The sequence below is a fragment of the Ictidomys tridecemlineatus genome, chromosome 6, assembly GCF_052094955.1.
Source record: "Ictidomys tridecemlineatus isolate mIctTri1 chromosome 6, mIctTri1.hap1, whole genome shotgun sequence".
NCBI classification, from domain to species: Eukaryota; Metazoa; Chordata; class Mammalia; order Rodentia; family Sciuridae; genus Ictidomys; species Ictidomys tridecemlineatus.
The window spans coordinates 162,847,784-162,865,218 of record NC_135482.1 but is presented as its reverse complement, the minus strand read 5'-3'; the positions used below and the strand labels follow the sequence as shown (position 1 = coordinate 162,865,218).

Genomic DNA, 17,435 nt, shown 5'->3' with positions numbered 1-17,435 from the left:
ACACAATCGGGGAGGGAAAAAAGAGGGAGCTGTGACTGTGTGGTATGTATCGAAAAGTGCATGTTAGAGGGAGAGGAGGACGAATAAGCAAGCTGGTTTGACCAGAAACAGAACTGCCTGTGACAGATTAAGAGACAAGCAAAGCTTGGAATCTGAGAGCAAGCAGAGTGGAAATTTACAGCCGCTCTATGCGATTTCTGCTAACGTTTTCCCGTGGTAACTGTTAATCTTCAGAGAGAGAGAGGCAGAAAGTCAAGTAGGAATTGTGCAAACTCTTCTCTGCAACACTTTGGTAATAAGGAGACATTCTCTAATAAATGGAAGAAAAAGGTTACTTCTTCTAAAGTGCTTTGAGCCCAAGAAAGAGCTGTCTTCAGCACCTCACCATGTGTCTACTTTCTGTTGCGTAGACAAGCCTCGTTTCTATACCATTTGGTGAGTAGCAACAAGGTTATCTATACCAGTTTGGGATGTAGAAAAGGAATTAATGTGGGGCTTCAATTTTTACTTTTCCACAGTTATTGCTTATTTTATTTTAAATTATGCTGTTACCTTATTTCTTTTGCATGATGAACTGCTGTTACTAGGAGAGGTTTGCAAAAACAACAACTACAAAACAATACTTCTCTGTTGCCTAAGGCACTTGAACCTTTACCAACTATTCTGTGTCCATGGAATATCTTATTTTGGAAATGAGTTTTTATTTACAAAGAGTTTCCAAAAATAAAATAGTGGCATTATACCAGTTTTTGTGTTTCTCTTTTAACTGCATGAAAATTCAAAAGTTAGCCTTTTCTGTATATCATCAGTTATCATACTGGTGTCTAGTTTTATAAGTTATTATAAATTACATCATTCCCTCAATTCATAGTATTGTATACCATTAATTAAAAGGATATAATTTAAATGTTGAATGCTACTGTGAGATCCAGTAGTGACACCTGATTTTTTCAAAGTTCTGTAAGGAAAATAAAAATTAAACAATTTACCAGTAAAATTTACTATTGATATAAAATGAATGCACATAGATTTCTAAGTTAAGGAATAAAAAAAGCAGTTATTTTGTTCTTATAGCTGCTACCAAGCTCTCATACTCATTGTTCTGCTGAAGAACTATTATAACTAGAAGAACAGAGAAAAGAAAAATACATTCTTAAAATATTTACTTTAATGCCAATAAAAACCTTCATTTATATAATCTCTAGATAGATTGCATGCTATATATTTTTAAAGGCATCAACAGAAAGCATGTAATTGTTCTATAGGAGGAAGTATATGTATTGTTAACTACTACATTGAATCATTGCATACAGATGTGCCATTCTAAGCAGAGTTTCTAATCTACCCTTAAAGGCTTGAAGAAACATATGTCCTTAGTTACTGATTCAAGTGAATCCTTTAAAGCAGAATGAATTAGCTAAAAGGAAAACTTTGGCAGAGTATCAGCAAAATGTATTAAAAGGGTCTGCACCCTAGATATAAAGTGGCTGTACGTTCCCTAATATCTCCTCTAGGTGTATAGAAGCCTGTAAGACAGGTTTTGTTTTGTGGAATTTTGTGGGGGTTTTTTCCCTCTGCCTATTGACCTATATATAAGAAGCAACTCACTTAGCTGGTCTGTAGAAACCTTTTCTGGACTAATATCTTATACTTAAAGTCCAAAGTAAATATAAAAGACATATCACAAACAAACTTTTACTTCTTTACATAATTTCCCACACTCAGTTCTTGGATAGAAAATTTGCATTTAGCTTGACAATCTTCAGAAAATTTTATTTTAAAACTAGTCATTAAATAGGATTACCTTAGAGATGGCACCATTTCTTAAGCCTACAGGCATGTAAATATAGACATAAAGAATAAGTCATCCCTAATTTACAAATGCTTTGTATTTCAGAAGTTTGTGGGCTGTTGGGAATTTGGAACTCATTTTGCCTGGGAAACAACATATCAAATGGCTGCTGGGCTTTTATTATAGCCTAAGATCATATTTTATCCATACTATAGAAAGACCATTGCCACCTTAGGAGAGATTAGAAAATCTACACTAGTGATGAAACTTAATAAAACAAGAAGACATTATTTTTATTTATCCTAAATATTAATGCTTGAAGAAAAACAAGTTTAATAAGAGTTGAATAGTATTTTGAAAGATGATTATATATAGGATTTCTAATTACGTTCACATGCTTCCAAGTTGATCGCACTGTTTATGAGATTCAGGGATTTCTTTTCCTTGCTACAGGAATATTTCCAACTGTCGCTTTCTTGCTTAAACATTCCTGAGGTGGAGCCCAGCGAGCAGCACATAGTAGGCAACTAATAATAGTCAGTATGTGGGAACAGTACTGTTTCTTTGATTTACAAAAAAAGAAATGAAATAGCATTCCCAAGGTATCCAAAAAGATAACAGGATTTAAGGCCACAGATTTTTTTTTTCATTAAGAGAAAGAGATGGGGGCTGGGGCCATAGCTCAGTGGTAGAGTGCTTGCCTGGCATGTGTGAAGCACTGGGTTCCATCCTTGGCACCTCATAAAAAAATAAATGAAAATAGGGCTGGGGTTGTAGCTCCATGGTAGAGCGCTCGTCTCCTATGTGTGAGGCACTAGGTTCGATTCTCTGTACCACATATAAATAAACAAATAAAATAAAGGTCCATCAACAACTAAAAAAATTTAAAATAAGTAAATAAATGAATATAAAGGTCCATCAACAGCTAAAAAACATACTTAAAAAAGCTGCTAATGGGGCTGGGGTTGTGGCTCAGCTGTAGAGTGCCAGCCTCGCACGTGTGAGACCCTGGGTTCGATCCTCAGCACCACATAAAAATAAAAATAAAGATATGTGTCCAACTAAAAAATAAATATTTTTTTAAAAAACCTGCTAATGTTAAAAAAAAAAAAAAAAGAGATGGCCTAACAAGAATTGACTGAATTGTGAGATGTGAACAAGACAAAAGTAGGACAGAAGCTGGGCACAGTGGCACTTGCCTATAATCCCAGCGACTTGGGAGGCTCAGGCCCTAAGCAATTTAAAAGAAAGAAAGGAAGGAAGGAAGGAAGGAAGGAAGGAAGGAAGAAGGAAGGAAGGAAGGAAGGAAGGAAGGAAGGAAGGAAGAGGAAGGAAGGAAGGAAGGAAGGAAGGAAGGAAGGAAGGAAGGAAGGAAGGAAGGAAGGAAGGAAGGAAGGAAGAAAACGGCTAGGGATGTGGCTCAGTGTAAGTGCCTCTAGGTTCAATCCCTGGTACAAAAAAAAAGTTGGGCAGAATAGGCCTCACTTTTAAAAAGAAAAGACCATGGTATACCTTGGTGACAATCCTGAGTGAGTAGGATAGGTGATGAGTGAAAGCAGTTTTTCCTGCTAGGAATCTTGAGTAGATGAGACATTCTGAAGTCAGGTGTCAACTTTAACTCATATGCATATGCTTACCCAGAATATGAAGAAATATCACCTGTTTGAAAGTTTCAAATTAAGCCTATTCAAGTTAATTTTGGTTATACTGGCCTGGAAAATTTCTCTAGAGTGCCAATATGTAAAGTTTGATATAATAAATATAATAAAACAAACAATATAATAGATGGAAAGTTACATTTACCTTGGATAATTTTTAGAGGTAGGAAAGCTTTTCCATTTGATCAAGAAACACTTTCTTCATTGTACTCAAAATTATATAAAAAAAATGAGTAGTTTAAACAGCATATAATAGGTTCTTAATAAATATTTATTGAATAAATTGGGATGGATTTGGATAATTTCCTATTGTGTATATGTACCTATACGTATATCTTTATAATGTAGCCTAAAGATAATATTTAGCTGACATTTCCTTAAGAAGGAAAAAACCTATTAAAGCTATATTAACATGCCTATTATGTTCATACTTTGTATTCCATTGGTAATTAAAATAATAGGCTTAAACTGAAATCTTTATTACCTATAAATGAAACAATACAGTTTCCTGTTTTGTGTCTTACATGTCTTGAGTTTCTAGCAGAAACTCATGTCTTTTCCAACTTTGGAAGGATGAAGGATTATATTAAATTTCCTAGCCAGAAAAACTGAATCAATATGATGATTCAGGTTTCTATATTTCTATAGAATAAGAAATAACTTCAGTTAGATCACATTCATCTCTATTCTTCCATGTTAATGTTTTTTATAGTTGGCAAATAATTAGGTAGAGGTCCTTAATGAAGCTATAAAAGTTACATTTTACAGAATTCCTATAAACCTTGTAATGCCAGTAACAGTATCTAACCAAAATGTAATATGGGCAGTATATATATACTTACAGGACAGACTGAACAAAACTGAATTCTAAGTTTGTCTTAGTAATTCTGTTGTAAAAAAATAACTATTTGTAAGTTTCAGTGAGATCTGATCCTCTCATTATAGTTACCAATTTTTGAGAATACTAACCTAGCTTCGGATCCCTGCTATAAATTGAGATTATGAAATCCTAATATAAAAATCATTATTCATTGACAACATTAAAATAGTTAATAAATGTGGACAATTTTAGCTCCAAAAAAATGATTAGAGCTGTCAATGGAAATACAGCTGTGATCTTAATGAATGAAGTTACTAGTTCTTTCTACAACAGTAGTAGGGTTCTTAGGAATATATACAATCTAACTTCATATATTAATTCTATTTTAAAATTTACTTCCATGTTACATGCTTTAAAATTAAAACACTAGGGACTGAACCTGTAATCAGTGATAGAGCACCTACCTTGAATGTATAAGATACTGGGTTTGACCCTCAGCACCATATAAAAAAAAAAATAAAGGTATTGTGTTCTTCTCCAACTAAAGAAATATTTTTTAAAAAAATAAAAAGCTATTAAGGGACATGGGTTTCTCTTGTCAAAGGAGTTTTTATTCTGATGTTAGTCTAACCATGGTTTCCAGATGAATGAGGATTTATCATCTCTGTGAAGGTAATTCTCAATTACAATTTTGGAGGGGTTGGCCTTCTAGTATACAATGCAGTAGAAGTTTCAGGTGTATTTTTATTTTAAAGCTTACACATAATCAAATGCATGCATTTTAAAAGAAGAGTTTAATTAGTATTGACAGGTGTGTATACTTATGCAATCACCATTCTATTGAGTCTTTAAAAATGAATCTTATAGGGCTGGGGATGTGGCTCAAGCGGTAGCTGTGTGCAGCCCGGGTTCGATCCTCAGCACCACATACAAACAAAGATGTTGTGTCTGCCAAATACTAAAAAATAAATATTAAAATTCTCTCTCACTCTCTCTCTAAAAAAAAATGAATCTTATAGGTTCAATTCTTTGCCTTTGATGCATTTTTATTGCATTTATTTCTGTTTATGAGTCCTATTTGGAATATAGGTAAAAGAATGTTAGATTCTTGAAACTTTTTGAATTTTTTCAAGGTGATGGTAGGCTTATTTTAATTTTTTTGGCTTAAGAGAACCAAAAAGTGTGTATGTACCTTAATTTTAAATTAAGAATTTGTAAGATACAATTTTGGAAATGTTACTCTTTGACTCATTGCTGACTATAAAATAAAATAAACTTATATGAAGGAAAAAAAGGTTAATTTTTCTTAGCTGACTTTCTTGTAATACTTTAGTAGTTTGGTTGTACAGGTACTTCTTATGGTTTGACCTCACAGATAAATTTCCTACTTCCTCAAATTTTCTGGGGAAACCTTTGAAAGTCAGAACTGTCATACAACAGGACATTAGGAAGTTAGACATAAGGGTCTGGAAATACTCATTAGCTACCTACAGACATTTATTCCCCTTTGAAATATTTTAAGTGGAATAACAAGGGCATTTAATACCTTAAGTGACCGCTTCCCCTGGGTACCCTCTTCCCAGCTCTCATCTCCATATAAATCACTCACTTAAATGGTTGACATTGGGCCATCTTCAGTGATGCCACACACACAAGTTAGGAATATGAAAGATTTTCCTGTGTTTAAAGAAAACGAATGCTGCCAAAACCTAGTATAAAATCTATAGGGTCTGAGTTCCTTGGGAGCAGAGCTGAATGATCTTTTTTGACTTTCTCTCCAGAATCTGAGCCAAGTTCTACTCTTCATGAAACTTCCTAGCCAAAAAAATAATATTTGATTAATGTTTTAATCAGATATTCCATAAGCTGAACTTTAAAAGATGGTTATCTGTTTACTTGTTAAGAATATAATTTGAGAGCTGGGGATGTGGCTCAAGCGATAGTGCGGGGCGCAGGGTTTGATCCTCAACACCACATAAAAATAAAATAAAGATATTGTGTCCCCCTAAAACTAAAAAAATAATAATAAATATTTTTTAAAAATAATTATTGTTAAAAAAGAATATAATTTGAGAGATGATATTTTCATTATAAAAGCAAATGCAGGGTTTATTGTACATACAATTTGGAAAAAATATTTGAGGGAAGAAGAAAACTAAGCATCCATAGCTGACTATATTACCCAGAAGCAATTACTAATTAAGGTTATAAAAAATATTTTTTTACACATAGGCTTTGTTTTTGCTTTTGTTTGCTTGCTTTACATAGCTGTAGTTATGATCTACAACATGGTATATATTTCTAATATTAACATTTTCATTCCATCTCACACTCTTCAGAAACATTTTCATAGCCATAAACCATGTTTCGTCAAACCTAATAATTAAGGTATTTAGTTACTTCCTGTACCACCAACTAGGGGGAAAACCTGCAAGTCAATTATAAGACACCCTAAATTTCAGAGATGTAAACATGTAAGAAAAATTTATTTCATTGAAAATCAATGACATGCACCAATAACATATCAAATAGGTATATAACAAGTTGTTTAATTATCCTCCTCCTTTAGACATTTAGATTGTTCTAAATTTTTCATTATTAAACCAACATTGCAAAAAACATTTTTCCATATAAAGATAACTCCTTGTTTTAATTTTCTTAGGACAGAAAATCAGAGGTAAAATTACTCAGAAGTCATAGGTTGGGGATATTTTAAGTTTCTAGAACCACACAGCCAAATTACTGTCCAATTTACATTCCCACTAGTAAAGAAAGATCCTGTTCCACCAGTCCATCAATAGAAATTTTATCAAAACAAAACAAAAAAAAAAACTATTATATAGTGGACAAAATAGTGTTTCACTTTGAGTTTGTATTTTTTCAAGTTGCAGAGAATGGTTAAATATGTACTGTGTTAATTATATTTCCTCCTTTGTGGATTTAAAAAAAAATTGTAGTTGTAGATGTACAGCATGCCTTTATTTTCTTTAATTTTATGAGATACTAAGGCTCAAACCCAGGCCTCACCCATGCAAGGCAAGAGCTCTGCCACTGAGCTACAGCCCCAGCCCTCCTTTGTGGTTTTTCCATTGTGTATATTTTTTTTCCTTAATGAGATCACTTAAAAATACCTTCCTTTATAAATGGCATAGCCCTGTTTTTAATATCCATGTCACAGAATTCTCTAGGTTGCTTGTAACTTTTATCATCTTATATACAGAAATTCAGAAATTTTGTATTTGTGGCATATTTATATTAACTTTGATTTGTCGGTATTTTTCTTTGAGATTTCTTTCCTCATAGAGCTGAAGACTCGGCACAGTGGTAGAGTGCTTGTCTAGCACATATAAGGGCCTGGGTTTTATTCCCCAGCTCCACAAAATACACACACACACACACCAAAAAAAAAAATTAATTTCATCTCTTCTAAAATTATAGAAATTGGGTCAGGCATGGTGGCACATGCCAATAATCCCAGCAAGGAGGCTGGGGCAAGAGGACCATAAATTCAAGACAGGTCTTTTTTTTTTTTTTTTTTAAGAGAGAGAGAATTTTTTTAATATTTATTTTTTAGTTCTCGGCGGACACAACATCTTTGTTTGTATGTGGTGCTGAGGATCAAACCCGGGCCACACGCATGCCAGGCGAGCGTGCTGCCGCTTGAGCCACATCCCCAGCCCGTCAAGACAGGTCTTAGTAATTTAGCAAAGCCCTAAGCAACTTAGTGAGACCCTGTCTCAAAATAAAACTTAAAAAGGGTTGGAATGTGGCTCAGTGGTAAAGTACATTTGGGTTCAATCCCCAATACAAAAAATAAATAAATAAAGTGAAATAAAATTACAGAAATTGTTTTACACCTAGAAATTGAAACTCACCAATATTAATATCTGTATCCGAGCTGTTTTGTTTCATTTACCTGTTTTCTTATGCCACAGTGACCTTATTATAACACTTTTCATTTCATTCCCTCCTACCTAATCTTCCTTTCTAAAATTTGTTATTGGGCTGGGAGGTAAGCTCAGTGTTACACCATATACTTATCATGTGTGAGACCCTAGTTTCAATCCCTAGCACCAAAAAAAATAAAATTTGTTATTCTTAATTGTTTTTGTTTTTGGTGCTTAGGAATTTCGACCCAGGGCCTCGTGTATTCCAGGCAAGGACTATACCACTTAGCACATTCCCAGCCCCTTATTTAGTATTTGTGGGTGGGTGGGTGTATGGGAGATTAAACTCAGGGGCACTTGACCACTGAGCCACATCCCCAGTCCTATTTTTTATTTTACTTAGAGACAGGGTCTCATTGAGTTGCTTAGAGCCTTGCTTTTGCTGAGGCTGGCTTTGAACTGAAATCTTCCCATCTCAGCCTCCTGAGCAGCTGGGATTATAGGCATGTGCCACCACACCTGGCTCAGTATTCTTGATTAAATTTAGTTAACAAAAAAAAATCATTTTTTGGACTTGTGACTAGAACTGTACCAAACCATGAACTTTTTGATATTTTAATAATATTCATATTTTGTATTCAGGAACAAAAATGTTGGAACCAATATTCCTTAAGAAACTCTTAGTCAATGCACAAGTAGGCATGCAAAAGAGTATATATTACAGTAATATTTGTAATAGTAAACAATTAAAAACAGAACCTAACGAATAGGTAGTAAATACCAGATCATAAATAGGATGTATTATACCAGCAACTAAAGCGATTGCTTCAGTTGTTTTATATTTTTAAGCTGTAGAGTAATATAGGAAGCTGTTACATTGTTTCCTACTCCTTTTAAAAACATTTCACTTAAATGATTAATATTTAAATGTTTTAGTCAGGCTCCGTGGTGCATGCCTGTAATCCCAGTGACTCAGGTGGTGGAGACCAGAGGGTCCAAGATCCCAAGTTCAAGGCCAGCCTCAGCAATTTAGCAAGATCCTAAGTGACTTAGTGAGACTCTATCTCAAAAAATAAAAAAGACTGAGATGTAGCCCAATGACAAGCACCCCAGGGTTCAATACCTGGTGCCAAATAAAATAAATATTTTAAAATTTATATCTTATTACATTCAATTAAGTAATAAGCTCAACTTTTAAATTATTGAACTTAAAATATTAAGAAGGAAAGTTCTAGTGAAGGATTTTTTAATTATTATTTTTGATAGACATAATTATATACATTTATGGGGTACAGTGTGCTATTTGACATGTATACAATGTAATAATTATATCAAGCTAATTAACATAGCCATCATTTCACTTACCTGTCATTTTTTATGGTAAGACAGTTGAAGTTTACCATTAGTTTAAAATATATACTATTATTGACTAGAGTCATCTCATCCTACTGTTCAATATATCTCAAAACTATTCCTCCTGTCTATCTGAAACTTTGTACCATCCAATCCACAACTCTTTAGTCCCTCCCTTTTCACCCTCTCATTCTCTGGTAACCATCATTCTACTCTCTACTTCTGAGTTCACTGTTTTTAGTGGTGTTGGTGGTGGTACTAGGGATTGAACCCCGGGGCACTCTACTATTGAGCTACATCCCTCTCTATTTTCATTTATTTGGGGCCTCTCTAAATTGTCCAGGTTGGCCTTGAATTTGAGATCCTCCTGCCTCAGCCTCCCAAGTTGCTGGGATTATAGGTATGCACCACCATACTCAGTTAAACTGCTTTAGATTCCCTATGTAAGTGAGACCATGCAGTGTTTGACTTTTTGTGCCTGATTTATTTCGCTTAGCATAATGTCCTCCAGATTCATCCAACTTGTCACAAATGACAATTCCCCCCCTCCTTTGAAGCTGAACAGCATTCCATTATGTACACATGCCACATTTTTTTTGTTCTTTTCTTTTTATTAGAGTATTATAATTATACATAATAGTTGGGTTCACTGATAAAGTCATACGTGAATAGAATCTTTAATTTCAATCTCTTTCAATCCCACTTTCCCTTCCCTCCTCTCTCCCCCTATTCTTCCTTTACCTTACTGATTTTTTCCTTCACTCATTCATTTATTTTTTTTAAATTGGTCTTGTCTTTTTGTGTGTGTATGTGTGTGTGTGTGTGTGTGTGTGTGTATTTTTGTTGTTGTTGTTGTAGATGGACACAATATTTTTATTTTTATTTGTTTATTTTTATGGGGTATTGGGGATTAAACCCAGGACCTCATGCATGCAGGGCAAGTGCTCTACCACTGAGCTACAACCCCAGCCCCTCATTTATTTATTTTTATTGGTACTTTCCATATATACATAAAAGTGAAATTCCCTGTAGTACACTTATCTATGCATATAACATGATTTTCTTAAGTTCATTTCATTTCCTCCACTTTCCCATCTTTCCCTCTTCCCACCCTCCCTCCTCCACTGATGTTCCCTATATATTTATGATATGATCTCACTCCTGCCCTCCAGCTGCCTTCTTTCCCTTTTTTTTGCTCTAGTTTCCCCATATGAGAGAAAACATCCTACCCTTGATTTTCTGAGTCTGGCTTATTTCAGTTAGCATGATGTTCTCCATTTCTATTCATTTACTGGCAAATGACATTATTTCATTTTTCTTTATGGCTGATCTATTAATCTATTGATGGGCATCTGAACTATAATTTGGCTCTTGTGAATTGTGCTGCTATAAACATTGTATTGTCTATATTACTAGAGTATGCTGATTTTAGTTCTTTTGGGTAAAGACCAAGGAGTAGGCAGCTAAGTCATTTGCTGGTTCCATTCCTAATTTTTTGAGGAATCTCTACACTCCTTTCCAGAGTGGCTATAGTAATTTGCATTCCCACCAACAATGTACTTTTCCCCCACATCCTCACCAGCATTTAACATTATTTGTGTTCTTCATAACTGCCATTCTGACTGGAATAAGATGAAATCTTAGTTTTGATTTGCATTTCCCTGATTACTAGAGATTTTGAACATTTTTTCATATATTTGTTGACCATTTGTATTTATTCTTTTGAGAAGTGTCTGTTTAGTTCCTTTGCCCATTTATTATTTGTTTTTTGATTGTTAAATGTTTTGAGTTCTTTATGTATTCTGGATATTAATCCCCTCTCAGAGGAACAGCTGGCAAAGATTTTCTCCCATTCTACAGTATATACCACATTTTCCTTATCCATTCATCTGCTTACACATTTAGGTTGATTCTACACATTGGCTGTTATGAATAGCGCTGCAGTGAGTATGGGAGTGCAGATCTCTCTTCAACATTCTGATTTCAGTTCCTCTGGATACTTATCCAGAAGTAGGATTACTGGATCAGTTAGTAGGTCTAACATTTTTTAAAAAATATTTATTTTTTAGTTGTAATTGGACACAATACCTTTATTTTATTTACTTATCTTTATGTGGTGCTGAGAATGGAACCCAGGGCCTTCCACATGGTAGATGAGCCTCTGCCACTGAGCCACAACCCCAGCCCCAAGTTCTAACATTTAGAGGAACCTCCCTTACCACTTTCTATAACAATGTACAAGTTTCCCTTTTTTCCAATCCTTACTAATGCTTGTGCCTTCCACCTTTTAAATTTTGATTAGCTTGTGAGCCAACTGCTGTAGCTGGCATAATGGAACACTCTGGCATGACTGCATGACATTCTCACCCTTTTGGTGGGATGGAGTAGGGAGCACAGCCGACAGATCTGTCACCAGAAGAAGCAGGGACCAAATTAGCTCCAGAGATTTTCTTCTTCTATCATTATTTCCATCCTTTTCTTGGAGGTTTTAGGTTTCCTTTTTAACTTCTTTGTTCAATTCTTGTTTATTTTTATTCCCTTATGAATGAATTATAATTGTAGATTCTCACCCTCCTACATGTCTTACCAACAATATAAAGACTTCCTTTCAAGACTGTTTCTGAATTTTTTTTTTTAACATTTCGTTGAGCACTTTTTGGGCTTTATTCCATCTCATTTTTTGTTTTAATAAGTATGCATAATGTGTTCACAAATAAATGATATATATTAGCTAGAGATTTAATTATGAGGTTATAGACTTTCTTTCCCAGAATTTTATAGACTTCAGCGCTTCAGAGTTGCTGAGGCTGACTCTGAACATGATTCTCCTGTCTCAGTCTCCAAAATCACTGGGATTATAGGCGTGCGCCACCCAATTTACTCACTTTAAAAAAAAATATCTTTGTTTTATTTATTTTTAATTTGGTGCTGAGGATCGAACCCTATGCCTCACACATGCGAGGCAAGAGCTCTACCACCAAGCCACAATCCCAGCCCCAGTTTACTTGTTTTGAAAGTGAAAAAGTGCAATAGGGCCAGTGTCAGTCTATTAACATTTGTGTGCTGCATGCCTCCCCTGTCAGCAATAATGCTGAGGACAGGATGATGTGCCTGGCCTCAAGTTTTCCACCCCTAAGAGGCATTCATCTAACATCAGTGTGTTAGATTGACATGGCATCTTTTCCTGTCTCTCCTGCCTGCTTTGCTGAAATATAATGTTCAGTCCATCTTTTTTGTTTTAGGGGGGAGAGTACTGGGGTTTGAACTCAGGGACACTCAGCCACCGAGCCACGTCCCCAGCCATTTTGTATTTTATTTAGAGACAGGGGCTCACTGAGTTGCTTGGTGCCTCACTTTTGCTGAGGCTGGCTTTGAACCTGCAATTCTACTGCCTCAGCCTCAAGCTGCTGGAATTACAGGCACACGCCACCACCTGCCACCATATAATCCATTCTTAAAACTTTAAGATAAGGACTGAGGATATAGCTCAGTTGACAGAGTGCTTTCCTTGCATGCACAAGGCCCTGGGTTCAATCCCCAATATCACACACACACAAAAAAAGGAAAACTCTAAGATAGTCTTTAAGGAAAAATTTCTGTCACCATCTTATCCCCAGAAGGCAAGTTTTCAGGGTTCTGCTATTCCTTTTGTCCCTACCTTAAGCACTTTGTTTGACTATGATGGATGGTAAGAGTTAAAGACTTGGAATGAACGTGAAATAGTGATTAATAACCTAGAGTCCACTATATATGGCCTAATTTCAATATATGATGTGCTATCTTACTTTAAGAACCCCTTCACTTTACAGATAGGAAAATGACAACCAGACAGTGGTGATAACTTCTGAATCTAGTCTGTCAATCTTGTGTTTATGTAGCAGGTGGTTTTGAGTGCCAGTTGGCTCACTTCTTTTTTGTTTGTTTGTTTGCTGTATTGGAAACTGAACCCAGGGCCTTGAGCATGCTAACCAAGAATTTTATGACTGAGGTACATCCTCAAGCCTTTTTTTATTTTTAATTTTGAAACAGGAGCTCACTAAGTTGTCCAGTTGCCCAAGCTGATCTCCTATATCAGCCTCCCAAGCAGGTGGGATTACAGGTATGAGCCACTGTGCGTGGTCAGTTGGCTCATTTCTTAAATAACTAATGGGGTAAATGATGATATTGGAGTAGATGCATACACAGTGACCAGTACAGTTTCCCAAACAGAACAGCATCCCCAAGTTTGTGGGTGAAGGGGGGAAATGTTTGGTCTGGGAGTAGAGTGGGACTGGACATGGAGAACTGGGCACATAGGAAATGTTGTAATTTGCTGGAGCGTTGGGGGCTGGAGCTGCATCATTTGAATGTATGAGCTTTGAGTTCCCTCAAAGTATGGGTCCTAAAATTGAAAAGTAAAGATCCTTTGAAATTTTATAACATTATTACATTAATTTTATATATTATACTTATTATAGTAACTAGGTACATTTAAAATAGGAAATAATTTTAAAAGAATACTGTTTATTAAGAGGCACCATATAGTATTAGACTGTTACATAATCCCATTGCCCCTAAAATGTCTGCTTTTTTTCCTTCTTAATAAGCTCCAAAGAACAGGAATTATGTTTTTCTTGTTCATGGCTCTATCCCTAGCACTAAGCAAGGTGCTTATACATAGTACTTACTCAGGTTATTTGTTCAGTGAATAAGTGAATGAACCAACAAATGAAAATTCAAGGAGATAATGAATCAAGAAACACTAGCTAACCACATTATTAACATGGAAGTCCTGAAAGCATTTATAATTTCAACAAATTAACATTAGAATTAGATCAATATGGTAAAAACCAAGCAGAGCAATAGGTAAGGGACAAAAAAAATTTCATATCATATATATGTAATACCATATCATACTTATGCTCTGTTTTGATGTCAGGGAGTATTTAGTTGAAATTCCTGTAGTTATAGTTCTTTCCCTTAATGTGACAGGACTACACAAAGAAAGAGAACAATTACACAAATTCATTTAGATTCTTTTCCTTTTTTAATATTAATTTTTTTAGCTGTAGTTGGACACAATACCTTTATTTATTTATTTATTTTTATGTGGTGTTGAGCATCGAACCCAGGGCCTCACACGTGCTAGGCAAGTGCTCTACCGATGAGCCACAACCCCAGCCCCATCTTTTTAAAATTCTGTTTTAATGCCAAATGTTTGAACACTGAGTATTAAGTATTCAGAGAGTAAATATATATTTTTAAAATAATGAGAAAAAGTGTAAGTGACTTAAGGAACATGTCTAGAACATGCAACTACTATGCCTTTTTCTTTAGTGAAATAATTCATTAACTATGTCATTGAACTTTTTGTCCATTTTCAGTCCAAGGAAAAATTTGAAAAACACAGTGAGATCTTCATGTATTTCTGTCTTCAAATGCTCTGTCAACTTTGTATTAGCTTTAGAAACTGATTTGGTTTTTTATTGTGCTTTTCAAATTTTTCCTTGGACTGAAAATGGACAAATACCTCTATATACCCTTCCCACATTGGGAAGTTCTCTGGAAATGGGTAATGTTTTTTTAGTTTCCTTTTTTGTCATCAAAATTCACACCAACATTTTTGGTTCCTATTTTATAACATATATATCCCATTGGAATGCTTGATCACAAATAACAAATACTGATTTTGTTACTTGAGGAATTTATTGGATGGATCTAAGGTAGTTCACAGATCTGGCAGAAATCCTGGAGAAACAGATTTGGAAAATAAATAGAAATCTAAGAGGATGAAGAATTTGAAAGCATAGTCAAGGTTATATAACAGAAGTAGCTGCCTAGGGTGCTGCTATCAATTGGTATATGCATTTACGCACAATATTCTTTCTTCCTTGATTAACTGCATCATTGTTAATAATATGAACATTAGGGAAAATTAGGAAAATAAATCATGCCCTACTGGTATATTATATAAATATATTATGCTCCAAAATAAATCATGTCCTACTACTGTATTATATAAATATTATAGTAGATCTGAACATATTAATGAAATGATGTTCAGGATATAAAAATAAAAAAACAGTTGCCAAATATTATGCTTAGTACGCTAGTTTTATTTAAAAAATATTTTTATACATACAGTAAAAATTTGAAGGGAATATAAATCCTAAATTTATAATTGTAGTATAGTCATCAATGAAATACTATCTCTGGGCACTTGGGTCATGGGAAGTTTTATTTTTAAAGTTGTATTTCAGTAATAGCTGAAATATTTTAGCTTATAGATGTAAATTAATAGCAATTCTTTACTTGCTGGAGCTTTTGGTTTCTAGATTATTTTCCCCTCTAATACATTACAGCAGTGACAGCCATATTTGGCTTTCTTGCTCTATGCAACAGATATTCTGTTAGTTTTTTTAATATTTATTTTAGGTTTTAGGTGGACATAATACCTTTATATTTATGTGATGTTAAAGATCGAGCACAGTGCCTCATGCATGCTAGGCAAGTGCTTTGCCACTGAGCCACAACCCCAGGCCTGCAATAAATATTCTGAATGACTAGAATTGATACTTCTTTTCTCCCCTTCACCCTCCAGTAGGGCATTAGGAAAATAAATCATGCCCTACTGGTATATTATATGTACATGGTATTATGTATAGAAGAGGCTTTTTCATCAGTGAATAAGAACAACTGAATATTTGAAGAGTAAATAAAGAATAGATTCTAATTTATTTTACATATCAATTTTGAAATTGCCATGCAATAGTTATTGGTATGCTTTTAAATATTGTTTTGTGACAGTATATGAATCCTAATCCCACTTAAGTTTTATGTTTTATTTTATCATTTAGTAGTATCATCATCTCAACTCACTTTAATTAAATATTCCTTTTGTATTCTTACATAAGCCTTATATTTGTATTGCTGGAAAAAATAAAGACATTGAATAAAAACTTTTAGGTAAATATTTTAAAATATCTTTCTTGAGGTATTTTATAATTTGGCATAAAACAACTTGTTTTAGTTAACTTTTAATGTTACAAATTATTGCTGTTATTAAAAATTTTTAAAGACATTTTGGTATAACAACTTCAGCATATTGAGTTAAAGTTATGATTTTCTTGGCTTGTTTGTTTTTAGCATTCCATATTGGAAGAGGAGAATTTTATATATGAAAGAAAATGCCTTTGTTTAGTAAATCACACAAAAATCCAGCAGAAATTGTGAAAATACTGAAAGACAACATGGCTATTTTGGAAAAGCAAGACAAAAAGACTGACAAGGTATGAACAAAAACAATAACGTTATTAAAATACTGTATTCCAAAGCCAAAATCCAATGCAAAAGCTTAATGAAGAACCCCAAATGAGGTCTGTAGTGTGCATGCAGGGTGTAAGTACAGTAAAACTGATTTCAGGTTTTATGTAACTGATAACTGTCCAGTCTTTTGTCTTTAACTTTTGGCTTACAACTGAGGGCTTCTGAGCAGCCCTGGATTTCTGTGGACTTTAGAGCTTAAAGATCTCAGGGATTATATTGGTGATTATTTACATTGTCATCTTATAGTGATGTGAAAAGGAAAAGGTTTTATTTAAAGGTTGACTGATAGTTTCTACATCAGTACAACTTTATCTCATGATGTTTTAAAGTCTTAGTAAGCAAAGCTTACTTCAGGTAGGTTGTTTTTTGTTTTTAGTATTTTAGTTATTCCTTTGAAGGAGATGTTCATTCCTACATATTCAGTTTCTCTCTAAAGTGACTAGTTTATAAGATTCAAGATATCTATAAAATAAATATCCTTGAGTTCACAGTATTTTTCTGTCTCAGTATATGACACAATCTTAAATTTTATAAAGAGATGGAGAAATATCTTAATTCTAGTGTTCTTTATAATATTAAGTCAAACAGAAAAAAATGACCTTCATAAAAAAGTATGTAAT

At 34.2% G+C, this 17,435-nt stretch overlaps 1 protein-coding gene across 6 annotated transcripts in view; it reads left to right on the top strand.

Moving 5' to 3' along the window:
• Cab39l (calcium binding protein 39 like) overlaps positions 1 to 17,435 on the top strand; it is a 121,672-nt gene that overhangs the window by 47,697 nt on the left and 56,540 nt on the right. For 5 of the 6 annotated variants that reach the window (XM_078016037.1, XM_078016033.1, XM_078016036.1 and 2 more), the window contains one exon: positions 16,636 to 16,778. In XM_078016037.1, the coding sequence (XP_077872163.1) occupies positions 16,677 to 16,778 (102 nt within the window). In that variant the 5' untranslated portion in view covers positions 16,636 to 16,676. Of the gene's footprint in view, positions 1 to 68; positions 436 to 16,635; positions 16,779 to 17,435 lie in introns of those variants that run through there. The other variant, XM_078016034.1, reaches the window with a different exon arrangement.